This window comes from Plectropomus leopardus, chromosome 4, assembly GCF_008729295.1.
Source record: "Plectropomus leopardus isolate mb chromosome 4, YSFRI_Pleo_2.0, whole genome shotgun sequence".
Lineage (NCBI taxonomy): Eukaryota > Metazoa > Chordata > Actinopteri > Perciformes > Serranidae > Plectropomus > Plectropomus leopardus.
In genome coordinates this window covers 10208414-10235237 of record NC_056466.1, presented here as the reverse complement: position 1 = coordinate 10235237, position 26824 = coordinate 10208414, and the positions used below count along the sequence as shown (strand labels likewise).

Sequence of the window (26824 nt, the reverse complement as noted above, 5' to 3'; positions counted from 1 at the left end):
CACAGAATGTTTGTTTTCTATTTTATACCCAAATGAGCTTCATTTTATTAATATGTTCCCAGTTTTAAAACAGAAAACATATACTGAACATTCCCCTCATGGATGTATTAAAGAAAGCTGGATACAGCCATGGAGGCCCCATTCACTCCTATGAAAGCTGGCTCATTGGCACATGAAGCAAAAAAAAAAAAAGTTTTTTTCCGGGTATAAAATACCCTGTTTTACGGGCCCACGAGGCCTGCGCACTAGAGACATATGGCAGCTGAGTGCAGCTAAATGAACCAGAGCGGGTAACTTCCGCCAGCAGAGTGACTGACTTCTGGTTAACCGCATTGTGAGCTTGAATGGCGTTCTACTAAATGAAATCTTGTGGCTCTTGTAGATTTTACAAATGTTATCAAACTGGATGGCTTAAGTCTAGATATTGAAATAAGTTGTTTTGCAGGGGTTTTCACACTTACAAAAAAATATACACTGATTTACAGACGTCTCTTTACTGATGTAAGTCAACGGGGAAAAGTCTCGGTCAGTGTGCATCACGTGACCAACCCTGATGATGTAATTCCAATTTTAGCCACTATGTAAAATCTGCATCAGAGCCTAGCGCACTTCCTGGGGGCTTGATTCCCCTGAGTTCTTTCAGTGTCGTCCATAACATCTTTCCTTTTTCATTGTCTGTGGAGCAGCATCAGACTTTTAACCCTATGAAATCACAAATTTTATTTTTAGCTCTCTGGTTTTGGGATTTGGGAGAGATTTATTTAAGTTAACTTATTGTTTTGGACTGTTTTAGGAATAAGGTATAACAATAGGAATAACATGTAAGATTGTTTAAAATGGGTGTAGTTCCCTTTTAACTTGTGTGATAAAGTCATTGCCTAATACTGTGGTTTTGCACTTTGAATATTGTAACAATGTATTAAATTTGTATGTGTCTGTGGGCGCTGTTTTGTCAAATATGCATCATGTGGTTAACTCTGACCAGTCAGACAGAGCCCTCACTGTTGCAAAGTCTATAAACACTATATCTCAAATATCTATATAGGTAGGTATATGTTGATAAACTTACATACTGTAAGTGCTTAGGCAGCTTAGCAGAAGAATGGGCACGATGTTAAAAACTTTACTTTGTCATCGTTCTCTATCAACATACAAATTGAAATCTTTCCCATTTCCCAGAATGCACATTCACATTAACAACTCAGTTTCTGACATGATATAAAACTCATTCACCAGTAAATGCAATACACTGCAAATTATTAGTACTCTCTCTCTTTCTCTCTCTCGCTCTCTCTCTATATATATATACACACACACTACAATGATAATGCAATATGAAATGATGCTCTTATTTTTAATATTTCAAATGTCTTAAGTTGTGGTAGCGTGAAATTGCTGTTTCTATTGCTGGGTAGAGAAGATGACAGCAGCTAGTATTTCTTCCATTTCAGGTGCTGAATTGGTTAAATGCACTTACATTTACCTCAAACAAGAACCCAAGCAAACAAGCACTTACTATGATTAATATCACACAACACAGTTTTGCATGTAAGGCGTCCATGTACAATTCCTATCATTATTTTAAAGAGTGCATTAACATCTATCATTGCTGGGAAATCACATTTTCCAACATTTCCTTGCTACGCCCAAGCCCTACAGCTCAGAGACAGTAGCGCGTATGCTGCTGACCTTTCTCAAGCAGCTTGAAGGCTTTTTAGACCTTTTCTTGGGAGGTGAAATATAAAGAGGGATCCAGCTGGGTACACCCCCAATGTCATTAGAGTGCAGCACAGCACAAAACGTCACAGAGCAGCACATGCCAGGCTGTTAATGCCTAGCACTTTGAGCTACAGACATCTCATGGCTGTGTGCCTCCAGAGACTGTGTGCCTAATGAAACCAGCCAAGCAATGAATACAATGTAAGTGTATCTGTCCAGTGGTTGGACACAGAAGTTGTTACGGACTACCAATACCAATAAAAAAAGTAGAGTTCTTCGGGCCAGCCATGTTATTTACAATCAATGTGCCTCCATGAATCCAGCATTGATTTGATACTTATAACAGCCATTTTTTTTTTTTTTTGGCAGGGGTGCATTTTTAAGGTCACAGATGTTAACCAACCTGCACATTTTCAACAGTTAAGAGCTGAACGGCTATGTCGACTCTCTAAGCAATTCCGAATTCAGTTTCTGCCCTTAAATTGTACAGTATTCGTTCTCAAGGACTAAATAATCAACATAATTATACTCAGTGTAACACTCATTTTGTGGTTGGATGGCGATACAAGAAATAGAACAGATGTTCAGCTTTTGATGGCAGGCATAAAAGATCGTCTCGAGGAGCTCCACTTAAAATCAAACCCCTCCCATACTCCCCTGTGTTCTTTTGCCTGGAAAAGAGGCAGACTGACAGGAATTTTAATTGGCGGACCAAAGAAATGTTCTTGTTGTCAAAACACGGTTATTACCATTCTAGTTTTTGGCACTTCAAAATGAAAAAATAGAAAATTATAGGGTATAATTAAATTAACCGTGAAAGTTATGGTTGATAACTTAATGGCAGTATTGAAAGCAGTGAGAGCAGATGTTTCTTACCCAGTGTTAACTGTGTGTTGTACACAATCACCCTGACACCAGGCTTGAGCTCGAACTCCACCAAATTTTGGTTCAGCGCACTTACAATTATATCGGATACCTGTTAGACACATACATGTTTTTTACAGTCAAAGAGCAGCAATTTTCTAAATACAGAGCAAATCTTTATTCTCCTATTCTATCTCTGAAAGGATTTCAACAATTCGTGATGCACAATTCAAGTCATAGTCAATCATACCTGCTCTAGCTCCTCCTCGCTCTTTTTCTTGACCTCTGTTTGGTTTTTGTGAGGTAACAGGAAGAGCTCAGCAGCTGTTGGCACTCCTGGGAACACAGCGACTAAGAGCTGCTCCTCCGGGAAGTCAGACACCTGTGACAAGCCAGAACAATGCACTGTGAAAATGATTATTACAAATAGCTTCATCAATTAAAGACACACAACTTTGTTCTGTGCCAATGAAAAAAAAAAAAAAAAAACATTAATTCTGTCAGCCGATTCAGGTGGAGTAGATTATTTTGTGAGTGTAATGTATGTACTGCATTTGAACCATGTGCATAAGGAAGCACAGAGCTCAGCTCAGCAGGGGGTGATGATAATAACTTCCTTTTCTAGAGAAGTGTAGACTCGGTTTCATTGCCATAATCAAAAGGGTACGATGGATATATGTTGCAGTGGGAAGAGTATGCAGCGCGAGCGTGGCAGCGGAGTTGAGCTGACTGTCTGAACTAGCTCTCAGGTTTCGCTTCGTTTGGTGTATGGTTGCTGTAGTCTCTCCCCGCTCCAGCAAAACAGTTTGGTTTATATACAGTATATGCATTGAAGTAGGGCTAGACAATTTTATTCATATATGCAAGTTAATATTTAATGTATATAAAGCAAGTAGAGGGTACCTGTAATTTCAGGATTATAAACATACTGTTCCAGGAAAAGTTACATTTTAATCTTAGGAGAGTACTTAATTATGTACTCAGACTCTCAGTCCAGATATGATTGCCTAAGTGGTTGTATATACTCAGCATTTAAGATGGAAGAACAGGAAGTAGCAGACTTTACTTCACCTTGTTCATGAAGTTTTTGATGTCTTAATGCTATTCTTGGGTCACTATGTGGAAGTTGTGCATAGGCAAACTTGGCAAAGTATTTCACTGCTGGACTAATGGGATTTTCATAAAACTGAGCTGTCTATGCAGCAGAGAGATAACTATAACTACCAGAATGTAATGCACCACACCAGACCAATAAACGCTTCAGCTAACGGGTGACATAATGAAAGACTGGCCGTTTTTCCGCAGTAAAACAATATGGCAGCTGGCTAGTAACACATTATCTTGAATTACAATTGAACAGTAAAGTAAAACATGTTTCTTAAATTTGATCAACACTGCTTAGTGTTACTGTTTGATCTCAGTTTTGTTGGCCTTTGTTTTTACAATACAGGAAACAGTATGACAAACACTTCCTGTTCTCAAATTCTTGTATTACAGCCAAACAGGGCACTAAAATGTGTTTCTGGAGACATTTTGGGTGAGAAATAGGCAATGCAGTAATAGAATCTTGGTTTATATTTGATCAACACTGCTTAGTTTTGCTGTTTGATCTCAGTTTTTTTGTTTTGACAACACAGGAAGCAGTATGACAAACACTTTCTGTTCCCAAATCCTCCAATTCAAACCCAACAGGGAACTAAAATGTGTTTCTGGAGACATTTTAGGTGAGAAAAAGACAATATAGTAACAGAATCTTGGTTCACGTTTGATCAGCTCTGCTTAGTTTTTAAGTTTTATCAGAGTTTGGTTTGAGTTTGACAGAGCCGGCGGTGGGTCTGTCTGCTTCTATACTCTCTGCATCCATATTGGCGAAAATAAGAAAATGCAGACGGAAAATCTGAAGTTCAAGCAAAAGAACTAGATTCAGGGAAAATTTGAGCTGAAAAATTAGCAGGAAGATCTGAGCCCTGCTAAGATGAAACAAAGTTTACCACAGTTCATTCACACATACCGCCCACGTTGCTGTGGTACAAATTTGGTTGAAAATGGGCAGTGTATCACTATGACAACTGTAAGTGAGGAATTCACTTTTTTGTTGAATTTTAATGTTAATGCTTAAAACATACAATAATATAATAACCAAATATAAAACCCAAAAAATCATAAATAGAATTTGAACTATTGCTGCTTTCGCTTATTATTTGCGTTTTATGCTTTCAAGCTGAAATCATAGTGAGAGGAAACTGATACAGCAGTCTTCATGCTCAGCATGCTTCTGAGGTTTTTTTTCCTAACCAGTCAGTTCAAAATTTGAAAAATGCACTTAATAGACGGTATCAAACACAAGGTCACATGCCAGTATTTTGTAGTAGCAGAAACATTGTCGAGGAATGCCACTCAGATCAGCACATTATACAATGATGTGAGGTTAATACAGTTTCTGTAATACAGTAGAACTTTCTAATTCAACTGTGTTGTCTTAGATAGACTCAGCATCAACAGGGCAATAGTGTTTTAACAATTCATCATCAACACAGGCATTTAGTAGAGAAACTGAACTAACTACTGTTTTTCCTCACAACTAATGCTGCTCGGTTCTGCTCTATAGAAACAAGAGAAGAAGAGAGATGAAGAAAAGGACAGAAAGGGTAAAACATAAAAACATACACATAACAACAGTGTGAGAAAAACAAAGACACAGTGTTGAATGCATAATGACCTTTATGTCTAGTTCACAGCTGTAAGCGCCCACTTTTTCCAAATCTAATTTCCTCTACCTCCAAGTTCATCTTGTGTAATTTTGAAAAATGTTCAGCGCTAATGTTTTTCAACAAAATATTCCTCTAAAACCAAAATACTTACAAACCATCTACCTCCAATATGTTTTACAGTGTATTATAAATGTCACCCGTCTTTTGCATTGCTATCCCTAGGCAGAATATCCGCATGTGAACAAGAACGTAGCCTTCAAAAGTGTGGGGAGAGCCCATGTAAAGTAGGAAGATCTGGGGGTCCTCCTTCAAGACATTTTGAGCGTCAAACACTTCATTTCCTGCATTCTGGCCAATTTTTAACAGTTTATGGAGAAGATGTCATTATTAATGTAAAGGAAAACACAAAATTCAGGTGGCAGATAAAAAAATAATGCATATATTAATACGTATTAATAGCTCATTTTTGTTCAGAACTTTCTGCACAGTCAAAAACACATTCCACACCTGTGTTCTCCAAGAAATCGGGAATAAAGTCATAATATTTTAAGGAAAAATATACTAGCTCTATAGTTGCTTGTAAATTACCGTATTGTTCTGCTAAAATGGAAGTATGCCTGTCAGAACATCTAACAGGCATTTCCATTTAGGACTCAGGATGAGATTCTGTGTGCCCTGCTCTCACCAAAAGTGAAGAAGACTTACAATTCCTGGTCTTTAGTGAGTAAGCCAGCTAAGGACTGCTATTTCTGTCCTATCACTAAATAATCAACATGTTTAATTTGATACTGGTACCATAAGATATGATCACAGAAGGCAAATCACCTGCAAAACGACAGCCTCTTGTGCTCTAGCCTTGAGCTCTCTCCTCTAATGAAACGCACTGCGCTGTTTCTGATTCATCCACAATGCACTCCAGCAATCATAACGCTGCATGTTAAACAGGCGGCAGCAAATCAAACAAACACCAGTAGAAAATGTTTCTCATCTCGTGGGAAAATGAGGGAACCCTCAGCAGATCCAATGGAAATTATCGGCTATTTGATCTAAATACATATGCAATTAATAACAAATTAGTGGTAGGAACAAATCCCCACTGTCCCTACTATGAATTATGCCCGTGCATACGAATATATAACTTGTAGAACATGAAGAGCATCTCCAGCTGTGGTCAGTAATTCAGTTTTTTGCGTTAGTGGTTCCAATAGTCAGTTAGTGTTGGAGCAGCAGACTTGAGAATTGAAACAAATACTGGATGAATTGCCGTGAAATCTTCCTCAAGGGATAAAGCTTAACAACTTTGGTGATCCCCTGACTTTTCAACTTTTGGGTTCATGGCAGTATCCCTGTAACTGCTAAATGCCCATCAGCTAGCCATGTAATTTAGCATTTATCAGTAAAAAGCAATAATTACCATGCCCACACCAGAAAGCTTTAGCAACACATTTAACAGTGTTTAATGAACAAGTACATTTGTTTATCCAAATTTTGTGATTCTAAGTTTTCCCTTTTGGGTTAAAGCTTGACAATACACTCAAACGTTTCTCACAGAGCAGCAACAAATAGAAACATTGCAATGACTCTATGTCAGTGTCTAAAAACAAACAAAAGAGAACAATTTGGTGAAAGTTTCCTGGCTTAATCTCAATTTCCAAAGATGCCGAAAGCTTATTTTTCTTTAGGTTAAAAAAAGGTGAAGCCAAACAAATGTATCTGTTTTTGTTTCCAGAGAAGCATTTTTTAAGCCCTGAGCTCTTAACCAGTTTATACAAGCAAGGGGGCCGCGCCTGGGTGGTGATCACTCTTCATTTTAGAGCCTGTGATGTTTTTATGTTTTCTCAGTGGCCTGGGTGGACAGTGGAGTGGGTATAGCCAAAGCACATCAATTATCAAGCACAGAAATCACTATTTGAGTACCAAAGTAGTGGACAAATGATAGCCGTGGGCATGACTTGCAATGAGAGAGGGGGCGGCGAAGGGGGAGATAAAGTGAATAGGATGACAGAGGAGGCAATAGCCCCTGAAAAAAAATCAATATAGTTTGACCATGATTGTTCTCATTGCTATCAGTCATTAGTTTAAAAAGCTGGCTGGCTGGTGTGGAGTGCTTCCTTTTGATGCTCTGTATTACTGTTGGATACAAAAATCAGATTGAGATGGGAAGCAGGAAGAGAGGTGAGACACTCAGCGAAGACGAGTTTACCCGCTGCAGGGAAGAGTGGCTCAATGTCGTTCAATACGAAGATTTCACAGTGCAATATTTTTGCAAGCTTACCTGAAGAAATACTATTTGAAAAAGATAAGCTCTAGCGGGACTCCACTCAGAAATAAACCACATGCATGCAAAGTGTAAGATAGTGCGTATCCACAGATACAGTACATATTTTGCATGGGCAGGTCAGTTTTGCTTTTACATGTTCTGGTTTAAACTTAATATGGATAAACCCCTTGAGATGTGCCAGATGCAGTTCTATGGGATACTTAGGCAACACTTCATCCGGATAATCAAGTATTCATGCCCAACTTACAGTCAAAACACCTTCAGCCATGCCAGCAGCTCTGCGGGAAGCTCTCTGAGGTTGTACTTAGGCGCAGTGCATCCTAGTTCCCAAAGGAAAATGGCATTGTACATTTCTGCAAACCACATAATGTTTCTAAAGTGACATAACATGTATATGAGCTGACTTAGACATTGGGAGGTGGAGGTGATGGTGGATAAGGTGACACCTAGGTGAGATGACTGCCAAGGTGCAGACCACTAATCAGGACCAACAAACAACAAAATGGTAGTTTTATAATAATCCAGTCTTCTGCTACTTTGCCACCAAAAGCGGTTGTTTTTTAAGAGACATTGCTGTGTTCTTACCTGGGATTGTTCCACTCAAACTGGGTATTTTAAGCTAAAACATGACCTTTTCCTAACCATTACCATTTGATCTTTGTGCCTAAACCTAACCACACTTTCAACCACAGCGCTTCTGAAACATAAAGAAATGTGAAGTTTCAATGTATAAACTACATAATAACAAAAAAATGGAATGCATTCTTGGTTTGCAGAAACGCACAATGCCAGCATTTATTCTGGGTATTGGTTTGCTGAGTGCTTTGAGGAAAATGCCAGTGTTTGTATGCCAGCATGCTCATAAAATCAGATTTTAGCAGGTTTTACATGGTCGTCATCTTAGTTTAGCATGCTAGCATGCTGACATTTGCATATCCGTGCTATACACAGAGTACAGCTGAGACTGGTGGGAAAGTCATTAGTTTTGCAAGTACATAGTGATGGTTGATATTGGATAAATAAATTGTTGCCCTAATAATGAAACTAGATAAAGGTTATGGGATTATCAAAGCTAAAACAACCCATACCTAGGGAAATTCTGGAACAAACTGATTTAAAATGCATCCAAATGCTGCCGGTGATGCCAACAGAAAAATCAGGAAATCAGGAAATCCTTATGATTCACTGTGTGGGGCCCAAAATGTCATGGCTATCTATCCTGTAGTTGTTGTTGACCAAATGTCCATCAAAGGGAATTATATTGCCATTCCAGTCATACTGCCAGCATGAAATGACCAAAATTATTAGCATTCATGGGAACCATGAATATATGCATCAAATTGGATTTGTGCCAATCAACCATGGCTGTATATTAACATATTCAATTTCCCAACTGGGAACCTAATCTTGTTGGAGCTACTACATTTGAGACATGACAGCAAGTCAATAGGATTTTAGGCCCTAGGCTGTTTTCACACAGGCATTTTTTAGGTTGGCCCAATCAAATTTTGGGCCCGAGCGTGGTGCGTCTGGGTCAGTGTGAACACAACAGTCGCACTCTGGTGCGGACCAAAACAGCCGAGACCTCCCCAAGGAGGTGGTCAACCTCGATCCGCGCAACTATCACTATAAGTTTGAGCTAAAAACGCTCCCGTAGGGGCGACCTCTTGCTCACGAGGTAGAGTGTGCGCCCCATGTGCCTGTGGCTTCTGCAGTGGTCTGGGTTCAAGTCCGGCCTGTGGCCCTGTGCTGCGTGTCATTCCCCCTTCTCTCTCCACCCTTTCCTGTCTCTCACGCTGTAAAAAAAGGCTCCCGTAGTTAAGACAATGGACACTGCCTACCTGGTCGTTCGTTGGTATCTGCGTCTGATGAGGAGGTTGCATTTCAGGAGGATTAATCTACGTCTCCTCCTGAATTGTCTTAAAATGCGCATTTGGCGTCTCCAGTGCATCAACACAATATTGTCAAGTCGCAGTTGGGCTTCACAATCAAACTGTATCGTTTGTCAAGAGTGGTACATACAAATGATAACAAATGCAACGTGTAGTTGTTGTGGCTCCATTGTGTACATTTATTTCTCTTTACTTCTCAGCACTTCTTTTTCCGACTCGGGAGTCATGGAAACGTGACGCTCCGCGCTTCTTTTTCCATCTGGGAGTCATGGAAGCATGACGCTCTGACAGTGGTGCGGCCTTTGGACCCGAGTAAACAAAGGTGTGTGAAAGCGAGCCGTTGTAGCTGAAAATTTAAATAATAATTTTCGCATCTGGTGCGCACCAAGGGCTACATATGTGAAAGCTACCTTAAATATCAAGTCATGGGAGTACATCCAAATGCTGAGTTATTTTACTCCAAAACCCACATCAACCTTATGTTGGCATGAAAAAAAGTTAGAGGATAACCGAAGCCCGTAAAAACACCAAGTTTGAGAGAGAGAGACTGAGTACGTAACAGATATTTTAAAAAAGTAACCACTGTAACATCTAAACTGACCTTTCTGCTGTTTTCTACTGTTTATTAACCTGTTTTCTGACCCATTTGTTATGAACTTGACATCCCAGTGCGAAAAAACAAAACAAGAAAAACAAGAAAACTCGCTCCTGGCAATGGGAAAAGAGTCTCTTGCCTACTTTTAACAGCTTTTTCCATGTTTAAAAAAAACCTGCATACACATGCTAAATAAGGTTGCAAAGGGATATAGGTTTAATCCTCTGGCCATCACTGCCCGTACCAAATTTGATGAAAATTCATCAAATAACAGATATTTTTCATTCTGGACCTAAATGGTGGGCCAACTCACCGATGACATTTTTATTTTTTAAGTCATACTGCAAGGATTACAACAAAGATTTTTTACAATTTGTAATCTGATAGGTTGCTCCCACCCTGCATGCTAAACAGTATAACACTACCCCTGACGTCTAAGCACTTAAATCAATTCTACTTCAAGCCCAACACAAACCAAACCTAAGTGTGAAATCTTAATAGAATTGAAATCTAGATTGTGCTTAAACTAATGTTCTAGTCATTTAAAATTATTTATTTAGTTAATTATTTAGAATAAAACTGTAAAACGGAGTGAAAACTGTGCATGTGCAGTCTGGAAACATGGCCTGCAATGTAACAACAGTGGTAAAGGATATAAGAAAAGGACTAAATAGCAATGCACAATTTGAAGGAGCAGACAGGACTGCATTTCACTTGAGTTGTATCTTACATAATTTAATGTGAGAAATATTTTGATTGATTGATTGATGACTTCTTTATACTATGCATCAGTTGGATGAGAAGTATTTTGTTGCCTTTGGGGAAGCAACACAGAGATGGTAGTTTAACAGCTTGCATCAACATTTGTGGAAAGCTATGGTGGGGTATGAACATTGTAAACTATGTGAGTTTGAGCTGAGAAACATTAAGGGAATGTGAAAGGTTGATGGCTGAAGACGGACAGAGTGGAATGAAATAACCTCCATCACTGAATGTGCATTCAGGACCAGGAGAGTCAGTGGCACTAAAATGAGACTAGGTGAAGAGTCATGACTTGATAGATCCAGCAAAGAGTGCTACACAACACAGCACCTCAGCTAAATGGACCTTGACTTTAATTGTAAGTCATTCCCTCTCTCATCTCCTATTTTATTGTTGGGGAGTTGTTTACTATGTTGAAAAGCCATCAGTTGTAGACCGGCCTCTGTCTCAAGCAAGAGTTCTCAACCATAACAAAATAGAGGGAAAATAACCCTTCTGTCACCACTCGGCCGATATATCTGTCTAGAAATGAACTTTGTGTCAGCGGCAGTCTCATAAACAGATCTACAGTCCTTTCACATGGATAGTGGCTGATAGCAGACTCCAGCAGGATAATGTGAAAAGATGAAAACAAACATAGTGACACATCAGCCGCTATCCACAAGAGTAATATATAAAAAACACATATGAGACTATGACCATTTTCACTCCCTGCTCCACTTAATGCTTCAATTCAAGGGAGACTCTTTAAGGATGGTTATGTAATGTAATCCTAGTTCAATGATCACTAATAGAGCTCTCTGATGCAGTGGTTCCCAACCTGGGGCTCCTTACCCCCAGTAGGGGTCGCCAAAGCTCAGGGGTACATTTCGAAACATTTTAAAAAATACATGCAATGGGCCTATTGCTGCGTTCATGTGATGTTGGAGGGTCAGAGTTTGTAACTTCCAACAGCGTTGTGTTCATGTGCTTTGAGGTCGTAAAGTAAGAATAACATGGAAAGAACAAAAAAGATGGATTGCCTTTTTAATGCAATGCATTTTCAAAGATATGTATATTATTCATGTAAACGTCTGCCTATTGAAAGTAGTAGATGATATGAGGGGAGGATGCTTTCTCTAAAAACTGATATTTACGTGATTTTTTTAAAAAGTTTCTTACCATCCCTATCAAACAAATTGACTTTTGCCCACCATGTTTATGCATTTTGTTTTTCTGACTTGAGAGGGCATTGGTGTGATTTTTTCCATTGGGAAAGTTTTCATTCTGATTATTCCAAAATCAGATGAACACAGCATATATTTAAGCATTCATTAATTTCTGTGATGAATACTGAAGATATCAATGTTTAAAAAACTCTAAGGATAAGGGCAAGTTGAAGACCTAAACACAAGTCATATTTACAAAACTTAGATGTTTGTTATAGAGTTAAAAAATACATAATACAGAGGGTCATATATAAAAGTTGTAAAAATATCAGTAAAACTCATATCTGATGTAATTCACATGAAATGATCTTCTTAAAATTCATCCAAATACCTCGTTTTACACAAACCAGTATTTATAAATACTTGAGTTATTGTTAGAACATTTTTTTTGTTCTGTAATTGTTATGCACTAAATATAATCTGAAATATTCATAAAATATGTCACTTATTCAGGGTCCTATATGTAATATATATTATATATATATCCTATATATAATAGGATTCATCAATTCAGTGATAGAAGAGGATATGAGGAAAAAATGTTGGGAATCACTTATCTAATGTGTATTGCGGCACTGATATTCTGCATGTACCTACTTAGATAACCTGAATAAACCTATTAATATACTATTTAAGTACATTTCGATTTTCCCAATAAAATACCAGTTTTTTCTTATTAACTAATACTTATTAACTAATGGACAAGCTCAGTGTGCGGAGAAAAAATGATTACGGTCAGAATTAAGATTCTTATTTACTGTCATTTTAATAAATTCACCATCTCAAAATTTTGGTTCTTGTACATTATAGTTTCTCCCCCTTAATAAGCTGTGCTGACAGAAGTTTGTGCCGTGAACAGTCAAGCCGTCAAGTGTAGGTGACGTAATGGAGGAGAAAAGTAGTTGAACCAGACAGTTATTTTTAGGAACTTGACATGACTCACAAAATGCAGTGTTAAGGAGCATTATTTTCAAGCTGTTACTGCAGTGCATTGTGTGCCAGTACAGGACATATTTACTCATGTTGTACAGTTGAATTAATTAGTAAATAATTGTTTTGGGTATTTGATTAAAGGACAGGTTCACCATTTTTTTCAGGACTGTTTAAAACCAGTAGTCAGATACAGGGTTTCCTTGCTGTAATCATTCTTCATTTTCACATTTGCCCTGAAGACATCTCCTCTCAAACCAAATTTAAAAGTGATAGGGGAATAAATCCATAACCCTCTTTATGTGTAAAATTACATTTCAAAGTTTATCCAAAGATCTTTGTGTTACTGTCTCCTCACTGCACCTCAGCAAGGGCAGGCTGTCCGAAAGAACACAAAGAGGAGAATTTGTCCTAAAACCCTTGTAACACTGGAAAATATGTGCCTAATTTGTCAAACTCAGACTGTTGAAGCCTCATATTCACTTCAGATAAACATTTTCACATGGAAGAAGACTCTGGATTTTGGATTACTATGATGGGATCTCTTAACGGCCAGAGTGAACATGAGGAATGATTACAACAAGCACATTTTAGTATTCACATGGGCACGTGACTCGTGTTTTAATACAGATTTCAAAACAACTCACACACATCCCTTTCATATGAGAAACACGGGCATGGATCTGAGTCCTCCTGACCCCAAAGTCTACTTGGTTTGATTAGTGTTTCCGCCTGAAAAGGTGGTCTTAGGTATGGTTCATGTATACTTTGATTCGGTGCACATCAGCTGTGAACATCAACTGTACCAAAACACCAAAGCTGATTGTCTTTTTAGCAGGACTACATAGAGTTTTTAACCGGTTATGAAACAGCTCCAATTTAATACTGAATCTTCCATATCAGACAGAGCAGCCTGCTGCAGACAGACCCAGAGCCACCTTCGCTGTTCCCTTTGACCTGCAGTCATAGCTCAGGCAGGAGGCGGAAAGTTCTGCGCCTGAGAGCAACAGCTCCACCTCTGGCAGGAAGCAGAGCTTCCCCTCACCCTAAAGCTACACTGAGGTTAATATGAGGCTTCACTTTCCAGAGTTCCCTGGGTAGTGTTTTCTCGCTAAAATGTGTTTGAGAGGCAGTAACTGTAAATTCTGTGTCCAAAATTGTATTAGGAAGAGATCTCTTTATGGCTAGTATGAATAGGAGAACAAACAGCAACCAATAATTCTTAGGCTTCATATTTAAACTCAAATGAGAATTCATTTGGTGAAAATGTGAATCTGCCCTTTAACCACACATTTAATTGCACCATGTAAGCAACATATAACTATGAATAATAAAGGGCTTTAATATGTGCTCAGACTCCCCTACACGAGGGTTAAAACCCTGACAGTTTTAGTTTATATTTTGTGAGAAATTCAGGATTTCTCACACGTACATTTGTTTGTGGTGGCCCGCCACAACTAGATGTGTGGAGCTGGACTGTTAATTAGGAGCGTTATTGTAATATATATACCATTCGGTTATTCAAAGTGCACTTCGGCAGAGACATCGCAGCAGAACGTCAGGCACAGTGAAAGTGAAACCGTTCACTCTGCAGGGTCTAAAAGTTTACTTTCACTTACAAACATCTGCAGACATTTCTCTTCTCTCATCAGTTGATGTGATCTGATTAGCTGGAAACTGATAGACATCAACCTCTCCCCTCCCATATTCAGCTACTGCTACACCTACTGGTGAACACTGAATTGCTGAATATTTCATTTAAATTTTTTTATTTAAATACACACAGATAAAGCATGTAGCAGTTTACCAAAATATTCTGGCACTAGTACATTGATTGCCATAAAAGCCCAAGATAGAGTATACATTCTTGCACATGCACATAAATTCATGAGTTTAACTGTTACTCAGATTATGCTGGTTTCTATGCCAATATCTGTGATTTATGAAATACACAAGCCTTTAATAGCTTGAGAATACATCAATAACCAGGGGTGATTAATTTAAGAGGTAAATTTACATCCTCAGTCGAGTGAGTTTAAATGTAAACAAAATTATTGCGTTTTCAGGGCTGTTAACATCGATTGATTATACTTGTGAATACTTTAGGAGAAACTTGTCACTTGTGGTCTTGGTGGAGCAATTTATTTTGATTTTAAAATAATTAAAAGGAAAAAAGACAACTCTTATTTTATTTTGCATGATATCATAATCCAGGAAAAGGAAAGTCAATTGGCTCAAAGCACCGGCCTGAGTCTGGGTTGTCCAGGCTATTCATGAGATCCCCCTCACCCATTTAAATATTCCTCTAAATGCGCCCACCTGCAGCTCTAATGCTCAGTATGTTGTCAAGATGGCCAAGAGTGCAGCACAACCAAATGCAGTCCGCTATTCATGAGCTGTGAATGGGGAGATGAGTAGCACTTAACAATGATGGGTGAGCTTCCTACACACACTGAGAGCACTTGCACCCCTCCTACGTTCAAGTACGCTAACACACACGCAGACATTTAGTCACGGTGACAGGTATCGTCGCTCAAAGGTCCCTATCAAGCCCACATACTTGAAGGTCTGAGATCATTTAATAAGAGACTTAAAATTAAAGAATCAGCGCTCATGAAGCCATCTTGGGTGAGAAGGAAAGCAGAGGTGTCTTCACACTTGTCTGATGATGAATCACAGGGTGGCCCGAGGGCGTTCTCTTGCCGCACCAATGAGTATTGGGCAGCGGAGGTAATAGGGGTATAGGAAATAATTGAGAAATAGCAGGGTGAGAAAGACAATAGGAAATAAAAAGACGGAAAGGAAGGAGTTGAAAACTGACAGAAGGATGGAAGGAAGGACAGAGAAAATGAAAATCACTCACTTGGAGCAGAGCCTTCTTAATTACTCTCCCCACATCCTGTCTCCACTCGGGTATGTCGGGGTTGAACTCGTCCAGATTAGGGGAGAAAGATAAAAGTAGAGATTTGAAGAATTCTGTCGGAGAGAGTCGGGGGAGAATCAGCCATTAATTCACTCCGATCCGGGGGCATTATTCTCAGGGAGCCGTGCCAACTGTCATTTTACTCAAGTTGAGTTTCAGGTAGTTAACACTTGATGAAAAGAAGAGGGTTTCTCATATCCCCTGCACTTCCCTTTGGCTAAATGTACCAGATGCACTTCTAGATAATTAGAAAATGTCACAGCTTTATGCCAACCCATCCACTGGTAATAAATCATTGCATTTTACAGATAGTTGCTGCTGGATTACTTCATTTCAAATGAAGACATATTCTTTAGAGGTTCTAACAGTAATGTAATATATTTTCCTCAAGTAGGAGCAATTTCATTTCAAAAACATTTTACACACGGCAGTCAGAAGATGACAGTATAAAAATTACGTGCTCTGAAAGATTTAACTACTTTCCATAAAACTTGAACATATTGAAAAGTAAAAAAGATGCCGACAGTACAGACTTCTTTACAATACTGACCTTTTACTGCTATGGTCTTGGTATCTTGCAGTATGGTGTTGGCTGCAGCCACTTGGACTGTGATGGTGTGCATTCCATCGCTGGAGAAAGTGTGAGAGATACTCCCATCCAACGTTATCACGGGCTGAAAATGCAAAAGGTACAGTTATAAAATAACGTCACACACCGAATCCAACTGCCATAAAAATTATGGAATAGCGCACTTCTGCAAATGCTGTGTTTAAAGTGTGGTTAGGTTTAGGATCAAAAACCACTTGGTTATGGTTTGGAAAAGATCATGTTTTGGCTTGAAATACCTGGTTTGAGGGTAAATTCATCATCAATCATCCACCATGCCCTTCACCTCCAGATGACAAAGTCGAACAACTTTAGAGACACTAATATGATTTATATGATGTGCAAATGTAACTTATTCATGGGCCGCAGAATTAAACAATGCCAACATCTTCTGGTGTTAGTGCTGGTGAACTTTGCTTTATCCACCTTTTATGCTGTCTTGCCTTCATCAGGGTGCTGTCTGAAGTTGACTCTGGTTCCTTTTGTAGCCCATCCAGCAGTGGTGTGATACACAGATTATCAATAACAGGAGTTTGACTGATTAAGTAATATGAAGTTTGGGTTAAGTAGAAGTGTGTTAAGGTCAACTGTTAGCCCTTTTTACACTGACATCCTGTAATGGGGCCACAGTGATGGCAATTTATTATGCCGCCTTTGCTTTATTATATGGAACGAAACAATGCAGGCATTAGAGGCTTGACGGGCGTGACATGTAACTCAACAGCGTCAGTCTCTAGTGTGACATATAACGTTGGAGCAGGGTTTCTAATCAATTACATGCAATAACAGTTATTTAATGATCCATATTGTATAGCACTTGATCTCGCCCTCTGCTCAGAGGGTAAGGAGCTCCTAGACCTCGCTGTCTCACCAGTTCGCTGACATTGTCAGTTGCTGTTCTTCTTCTTTCAGTTAGCTACTGACTGCTGTTAGCTGCTTCTTAAGCCTCTTGGCGGTGGGTAGCACACAAAACGTCATATCTGCCTCGTCCCTCTGTCCCTTGCTATCTCAACCCCTGGCTTAAAGGCGAGAAAACTCTGTACCCCAAATCTGCAATAGCTTTAGATTTTGACATTTTGATATTCATGGTTTCCAGAGGATGAAGCCTAATGACTTTGGTGATTGTCTAAGTTTTCCTCGAGCATCACAAAGAGGTTGACATTTGCATTCTTGAATTGTCTCAACTATTAGCTGGATTGCCATTTTATTACTGATATTCATGCCCCCCTTTGAAAGAATAGTAATAACTGGAGATGTTGCATTGTGGTTTTTTGGATTGCTGTCTCTCAGTGCAGCCTCAGATAACTGTTAGCTGGCTGTAGACTCTCAAGTGGCTTTCAGACAGAAAGCAATTGCTGCATTTGCCTCCATTATTTTCAGTGTAACTACGGCCAAGGTCGAGACCGGTCGAGCAGCAGTGGTGCATATATACATTATCAGTCTTCAACTTTTTCAACTTGACATCCTGCCACACACACTGCAGCGAGGGGAATTATACAGGAGCTGATTTAACTGATATTAGAGTTCCCCAAATTATACGTTTCTAGACAACAGACAAATAAATTAATTTAATCACAAATCACCAACATACAGTGAAAGACTGAAACGTTTAAAGAAATTGGAGAATTACCTCAGTATTGTTGCCAAGCCACCAAAAGTAAGTAACAGTACGTGAGTGGCTGGGTAAGACCACTGCTGTGATGTTCACTTCCTTGTTCTTTATGACCACGAAGGGAGCAAGCAGCTGGACATGCTCCACTGGACCTGAGAGAGAAACACCACAGAGGGGCTGGTATTATGCATGGCTACTTCTAATGAGGCACACTTGAGAGTGTGCTTTCCATTCAAATAAGAAAAAGACAATAGGCAAGATCAGAAATCCTATCACAAAGTACATGGGGTGTAAAGCTTGTTTCAGGGAGAGAAATACTCCAAACACCATCATTTTTATATGACAGCTTAGTGTGCTCGGGTTTTCTCTCATCGTCCGAAGACCTGCACCTTAGCTGGAATGATAAATAGTCCAAAGGTATGAATGTGAGCATGACTGTGCTTCTCCGTGTGATAAACTGATGTGTCCGGGGTGATTTTCTGCATTTTGTCTTTTGCATTTTAGGATATGATCCACCCCCCCATACCCTGAACAGAATAAGTGAAAAATTAAATTATAAATCTGTCACACTCAGGTCCTGTTTAGTTGACACTGGAGCTATGGTAGCAGTCATTAAGCTCTGAGAATTTAGTCTTTAAGAGTTTTCACACAGCTATGTCCCTCTCATCCACACATCTCGTCAGTTCTATGGGCCTTTTCCTGTCATTTTACATGTTACATAGCCTGCTAGCTCATCCATGATCCTGCCTACAAAGATATGATTGGTCGATTGTTAATCAAAAAACTCAGAGGCCTGCAAAGAGGCTTAACAAACTCCTTTTGTGCTTCAAGTCTTAGCTGACTTTTTCAGTACTGGCCACGGCCTTTATCTTTTCCTAACCTCATGCATTGAGTTGCCTAGAGAAAACCATAAACATGGTATTCACCCTTTTTTCCATTTACATGTTTTACATCTGTAAGCAGATAATGTATGGAAAACAAATTAAATCAGTTGTGAGAGAATGCTTTGCAGATCCAATTCAATTTTATTCATACAGCCCAATATCACAAATTCCAATCTGCCTGAGAGGCCTTTACAACATACGACACCCTCTGTCCTTGGCCTCCCTTAGCAGATAAGGACCCCCCCCACACCACCACCAAAAAAAAAACAACAACAAACCATTAACAGGATACATGCAGTACGAACATTTTGATCCTTTGTGCATTGTTTATTAAAGGTCCAGTGTGTAGGATTTAAGAGGATATATTGGCAGATATAGAGTATGATATAATATGTATGTTTTCTTTAGTCTGTAATCACCTGAAAATAAGAATTGTGGGGGTTTTTTTACCTTAGAATGAGCACATTTTATCTACATAGGGAGCAGCCCTGCGCAGAGAGTTCCCACTCGGCTAATAGACTTTACATTGTAATGATGTAACAGACCTTAAAATGCTTTTCTCAGCTCCAGGAGAGTTTTACAAATATTAAACCAACACGGCTCAAAAAACTAGGGAAAAAAAGTTTAATAATTGGCCTTGTTTGCATTATAAGGTGTCCAGTTTTACAGACGTGTCTGTTACAGTGGAAAATGCTTTTTGAGCAGCAGGGGGTATTTTTGCTGCAGGATATAAGTGGTCACTGGGAAAAATTGGCTTCAAGGTTGAACAGCTTTCCTGGTGGCATGGTTCTCAACCATGAAGTCTGCCATGTTGCATTGCTCCGTTTCTACAGTAGCCCAGGACGGACAAACTAAACAGTGGTTCTATATGGAAACATTCATGTTTTTGCATCGGACATTGTAGTTAGTAGCCTCTCCATTACATGAAACTGATTTATTCTGTGTTTTTATCGGTTTGAATTACCGATTCCGTTTGTTTTGGAGAGGAAGAGACCTCTGCGGATAACTGGCTCCTGGTAAAAACCTCCAGAACAATGAAGGAATTGAAGGAATTATAACCAGGTGAAGTTTCAATTGGTTGTAGTCTGCAATCCTCACTGCTGGATGCCACTAAATCCCTCTGAATCTTACGCACTGCACCTTTAAATTTCATTATTGTGCTGATAAAAATGGCAACTCCTGCGCTACCACTTTTCTTTGACAACTCGTTTCTTGTTGCAATTTATTAGTATATACATAAACATCACTTTTTTTAAGACATGATAGACATTACAGTCTGTCCTGACAATTTCTGCTAACACTTTTGATTTATTGGTCTGCCAAACAGCAGATTCATCCTCTGGAACTGATCACTAAAAAGTTGTCTTGAGTAATTTAAAATGACAGACGATCAAATGATTTTCTAACACTGTCTGAAAGTAGAAAGTGGTGACAGCACTTAGGGTCCTTGAAGGTCTGTAACTGTAGTGCAGAAATTCTATCACTGAAAAATGTTGACGCCATCATGTATTTTTGACATGATATCTTCTGGATAATGCTGCAAACCTCCCCACTAAGAACCTAATAGGACCCGACAGGGGTCTGGGTTGGTTTACACTAATCTCAGAGATGAAGTTCCCCGCCGCGGACAGATGTAATACACTACTTTTCGTGGAAATACTCCAACGAAAGGTTTGTGTAGTGCTGTGGTCTGGGGTGTTCGTCTTGCCAAGGCTTCTGTTAGCTCTCATCCTCTTTAACCAGAACTAATCTTTATCCCCACTTTGAGATGCTGTGTGTGTGTGTGTGTGTGTGTGTGTGTGTGTGTGTGTGAGAGAGAGAGAGAGAAAGAGAGTGAGTGAGAGAGAGAGAGGCAAAGAAAGTCATTTGGTATTAAATATGCTCAGCTGAGAAATCATTGTAGTAGTTTTTGGCATATCTCAAGCTGAAATATTGCCGTCACAAGTGTACAAATACAGAACATACTGGTTGACACATCAGTTTGGCAAAGGGTTAAATTAAAATGGATTGAAAAAGTCGATGAAAGAGCAACTAACGAGACAAAAGAGGATTCAACGCATACTGAAAGGAGCTTATAATTTCCCTGGAAACCTAAAATGATACTGTACATCATTTTAAGTTTCCGTTATTGCCATCTTAATAGAGCTGGAAAGCATGAAAGACCCTGTAATTTTTTTATGTGTGCTGCTTTGTAAAAATCTGCTCCACTTCAAAATAAGCCATTGTTCTAGTGTTGCATCCTCAGATAACTGGCAATTAGTTGCAGTGGCCTTACGGGCTTACCTCTCAGTCTCTGCACACAGTGAAACCTTGCATAAGCGAGTTTGTTGTGACCTTTCTCCTAAAAGTTGTTTGTGTTTATCACAGCTGCTGTATTACATAATCCTGTGTATAGGTCAGTGCAGTTCACTTCAGATAAGTTTAGCATGGATCAACAGTGTCACATGCCATATGCATATAGTAGAGAAAAAAACACATTGCTGGTTAAATTCCAGTATTTGTCTCTCTTATTAACCATATGTGAGAACGAAAAACTGTTTAAATAGTTTAAACCTGCAGGTTAGAACAGTGTTATAACCAGTGACAGATAGAACAATAAAATGTGTCTGACTCAGTGTGAAAGTTTTCAGTATCGGGGGGAGGGGGGGTTAAAATGCATATAAGACTCATTTTGAGCCTTTAGACTGCATTAGTTTTATCTAGGAGGACATAACAAACGAGTGTATATATGAATTTCTTTTTGTCATCATCATCCACCTGAATATTACTTTTTGACCTGCTGAAAGCGGGCAATATGAGTTGTGAAATTAAACTGTGCACCCCGCTCCTGTAGTGTTGCACTTTGTGTTCCGCTGCCACATTTTCTTTGGTGCTTCTTAGTTAAACAACTGTCTAGACTTTTGACTGATGCAAAATGCACAGGAAATGCAACTTCTTTCAAAAAATTTACACAACAAGTGAGGTAGTACTTATTTTTAGTCATGCAACAAATTTCAGACAAAAAAAGATGGACTCGTGTGCAAAAGCCTTAATACAACAGTCCTGCGATACATCCTACCTTCATGGAGGTTATAATGTTGCTATCAAATTGATAATGTCTTTACTACAGAGAGCTCTCTGCTTTACTGTCCTATCTTTCACTAGTGTTCAGTTATAGTGTTTTTTAGAGCAGTTACAGCATTAACATTATAAAGATATAAAGGTTTAATGTACTTTTTAACCAAAACACACCAGAATGACTTCAAAGATCTAGTGGCAACTGAGGCTGACTGTTGTATCTCGTCACATAACATGTGGCTCGGCCAAAAACACTTATACACACTGCACACTGCAGCTAGCATGTATGTTGTGCCTGCATAAGAGGGAATACCTCTAGTAGTCTGTAAAAAAGGGAAATCAGAGGAATTATAGGTCGTATTCAAGATGCAAGTTAGTCAGTTAACACATTACAACACAACATAAATTTGAACAACCAGTTGATATTTACTGTGCGCTACTGATCAATAACACAAGCGATTACAAAATGTTTTTACTCAATTTGCTAAAGTCATTAACTTATCTAATATAACAAGTTTGTTTTAATCTCACGCCCTGCTGACTTTTTTTTTGTGAACTGTATTGCACTCAATCAATCAGAGTGATTTCACTCACTGATGGGCTCTGTCCTCTCTGACACAAATTTAACAGACTGAATCAGTAGGGATAAAAAGCTGAAAGGTGCCAATGGTGTGTGGGACACACTGCAAAAACGCAGACAACAGATAAGACACTCACCACCAGTCCGACCAACAGCTGACTGTCGGCTTGGTACGAGCAACCTCAGCCTGTGTGTAGCCTGAGAGGCAACACCCAGGGCAAAACAGTCGGGTCACCACTAGCTCCTGCTTGTTAAGTTCTTTGATTTAAGCTCAGGTAACAACTTGAAACAACTCATGAGTGTATTAACTTTTTTATTTTAAACTTTTCTCTAAATAAAAGTAAGGAGACAAAAGTTAATGTTTCAGTAATAAAATAAAAACAATTTCATCAACTTCTTAGCAAAATTTTAAGGCAGCAGCACTTACACGTGACATGCAGGAAGAGAGTTGTGGTGTCATAACCCAGTGTGTTCTCTGCCAGCGCTGTGACACGAAATATCCCAGCAGACTTGTAGAAGTGTTTGATCCCCTCCTCCGTCCAGCTCAGGTTGGAGTAGGACACAGCTGTGCCATCACCGAAATCCAACTGGATGTTGGTGCGCAAAGAGTCACCCTGAAACACAGCAAAACAAGGGCACATTCAATTAAAGATAAAACCACCCCCGCCACCAGTGAAAGACCAAACACAGTCACCAGATGGCTGCATTGACAGGGAAGAGAAAAATATGCAAAAAGCCATCAGAAATGACAATGTCCTCCGTACAACAGAGTGGTCTGATGACGCTGAAACGTGTCCATAAATAAACAGAGCATCTCTATATGACATGATTACCCTTCATACAAGACTTATGTAAGTCATTCAAAAGACAAAGAATACCACAATAGTCAGATAACAATATGGCCTATACTTTCCTGTAAATAGGTCCGGTCCCAGTCACAAGCTCAAACTCCGTGAATCTGGGTGCATCTAAAGAAACACTATAAGCTGGCATGATTGTACTCAGTTATACATGTTAAAGTGGACTTTTAAAAGTACCTACAGATATTTTTAGAAACTTTTGATGTCTAGACTTGACAACAATAGACAAATTAGCAGACTGAATGCTGACTTTATCAAATGCCATCCTCCATAAAATACTCAAGCGGCACTGTTATAAACCAGGTTCAAACGTAATCAAAACTTGAACTCGGTGAACTAACTTCCTTGAAATATTTGCTACCTGGGAGCTCTACCACTTGAAATTCAGGTAACAATTTCCTTTTAACTTAAATTGAACCGAACCTAATGCAATACTTAAAACTAACCTGAAAAATCAAAATAAGACCAAAACTACAACAAGAATGATCTTAGGGTGTGTACATAGACTAGAGGCTAATGCAGGAGAACTTTCTGCACTAAAATGCTTCAAGGTAAATTTAAGTCTTATTAGAGCTAACTGCAACAGAAACATCATCACAATTCATTGCGTTATGAAAAGGGTAAAACTGCTTTGTAATTTGTCAAAAAGAAAAAAAAAACATTGCAGATTCAGTCAGTATTGACTACAAGCATTAGAGTAAAATTCCTGAAGCTTTTAGTGAGAGTGATTAAGGGTATTTCACTGCAGGCAGATATATGCAAATGATGGATCACTCCGCTGTGACTCTAGTTTTTGTTGTAAAATTCTAAAGTTGTAAAGTTACAAATAAAAGCTATCGCTGCATTGAAATTGCATACTATGTTTTTAACTAATATGTCTCCTTTTGTTGATAGTTTCTCTTGCTGGTTGGGACACTCACGCTGGTTGGGGTTGTAACTCAGTTGCCGCACTGATACAGTTGTTGTCTCCCCCACTAACTCCCCCCTGGTGGAAATAATTGATGGGCTACATTACTGTCTTTTAGAGCCTGTGGTGTTCTAATGGCTAAATAATGCTTAAAGTTAGGCTAAATTTTGGCAAGAGACATACTGGCATGGCAACTTTCAATTCTCACCTCAAGATATCTGAATGAAAATGGGCTCTGTTTGGTACTACCCACAAGTCTCCCCTAAACTTCCCAATATTTTTTTGTTTTTTCACAATCATTGTACTCCTTCAAAATGAAGATGCATATTTGTGTCTTTATGGAAAAAGATAACCAGCCTATTTAAAGAACAATGATAAAAACACATTAAAACTAAAAGATTGCTGCAGAACTCAGTGTTAGCTGTACCAGTATTAGTCTATGCACGTTAGATAATTAGACATATTTATTGTAAACTGAAAAAAAGATTATCATTAACATTGTCATCATCACAATGCAATTCCTTAACTCTCATGTTGGCAGTTTTCAATTAGCCCATACAGTAAAACAGCATAATCGAATTCCTAATATTCAGTTATGGCTTTTGGTTTTGGTGTGCCACCCCAGGATTTTCCAGTGGCTCCATCTGGCCTACTCTGAAAACCTGTGTCAACATCAGCACTACTGGGAATTTAAATGTGATTTAAAAAAATATATCACGCCCAGAAAATTGAAATCTTACGCTTAAATTGAATGTTATTGATATTACAAAGCTCTCTCTGCTGCTGTTTATTATGAGTTTTGCTATATATCGCATTTTACTGTGGCATATTTATGCTGTCATAGTTTTTGCACACTGATATTTTACCAGAAATTTGGTATGTAAAACACATAGTTCTAGTTTCATACTAAGGTTTTGGACTATCTTGCATACTGTTTTAGCAGACTGAAAGCGTATAAGTATGGAAATTCTGATGAAACCCATGTCTTAAAAGTATGTTGCCGACAGTCCACAGCATCCATGCACAGTGAACACAACATTCATTTTGATAACACTTGTAATATGTAAGAAGAGAATAAATGTACTTTTCTAGCCACTCATGATTTTTTTCTTAATATAAATGGTAGGCTAACACTTACTTACTCTTGCAAATGTACGTTCATTTTCATCAGAGTTCAGTTACATTATATAATTATAGTATTTAGATATAATGACATAGTTAGGTAATCACAGTAGCTCTCTCAATTATTCCAGACAGAAAGTACTTATGTCTCTGGTGGATTCAAAAGTTTTTGGATTTTTTTTTTAGTTTTTCTAACTAGTTAAGCATCTGTTCCATAAAACAGGCATTGATGCTCTTTGTTTTGCAGAAATTTAGCAAATATTTATTTCCAGAACAAACAGTTTTGTCAACATTGTGCATAATCTGCAATTTTTTTCATTATTTTATATCTTTATTGTGAAGATTAGGAGTGTAGCTATCTACAAAAATGTGTATGTCAGAAAGAGGTGGGGAGAGAATTATGAATGTGCACATGCGCATCTGTGTATATAAAGCCTGACCCACCATGTTTAACTTTGCATGGTGTGTGCAAGTCTTCAGCTGCCTGCATGGATTCCTCTGGGAATCACATCTGGCACAATCTGAGGATCAGCACACAGTGTGTGTGTTGGTGGCTCCAGCTGCCACAGCGACCAAATCTGCCCCCCCCCCCCCCGGCCTTCGAAGGCAAACTCCCAGCCTCCCCTTGGCACAATGTAGCGCAATGCTACTGGGATCTTCATTTGTAACATGTCATTTGCATGCAGGCTTTGCCAAAACGCACAAAGAAACAAAACAAATACGCCCATTGTTTGCTTCTCTTTCTTGCTCTTTTGCTCCTTTCATCCCTCGCTACCTGAGTCCCTTCTTTGTGTGCTTCTGAGTGTGAACTCACCAGAGATTTGGTTGACGCTTTTGGGCATATTTCACATCACCTTGCCTGGAAAATGATATCTGTGATAAGTGGCCGGAGAGAACAGAGAACAGCTAAGAACAGGGCCTGACAGTGTGGGCATTGTTTAGAGCTGTAATGAGCTGGCACACAAAAAGATTTGGACTTGGTGGCGCCAATGTCACTCAGCTCTTCTCTGTGTCTGCTGTCTATTCTGTGTTCACGTTTGCTCTCTGTATCAGGCACAATGGGATTCACTTATCTGCATGAGACTGATGCTGACCCGCCTCTCTAAATGTCACTCTTTGTGTGTGTGTATCTCCCAGGCCCGAGCAGATCCAAACGCATGATGGCTGGAGCCTTGAGGCTGGGACTCGGTGTTGGTCCGCAATGAAAGCACTGTTGTACGAGCTGACAGGGGTTTGGATACACGGGCCCAGCATTTGTTCAGGTGAGTGTCAAACCTGAAACCACAATGTCAGCATGATGGCTGACAACA

At 39.1% G+C, this 26824-nt stretch overlaps 1 protein-coding gene across 1 annotated transcript in view; it reads right to left on the bottom strand.

Moving 5' to 3' along the window:
• Positions 1 to 26824, bottom strand: part of sorcs3 (sortilin related VPS10 domain containing receptor 3) — a 275666-nt gene that overhangs the window by 7506 nt on the left and 241336 nt on the right. The window contains exons 19-24 of the mRNA XM_042484973.1: positions 23053 to 23239; positions 18123 to 18256; positions 16436 to 16559; positions 15826 to 15938; positions 2834 to 2965; positions 2596 to 2695 (exon numbers count right to left, since the gene is read on the bottom strand). Coding sequence (XP_042340907.1) covers positions 2596 to 2695; positions 2834 to 2965; positions 15826 to 15938; positions 16436 to 16559; positions 18123 to 18256; positions 23053 to 23239 — 790 coding nt within the window. The remainder of the gene's footprint in view (positions 1 to 2595; positions 2696 to 2833; positions 2966 to 15825; positions 15939 to 16435; positions 16560 to 18122; positions 18257 to 23052; positions 23240 to 26824) is intronic.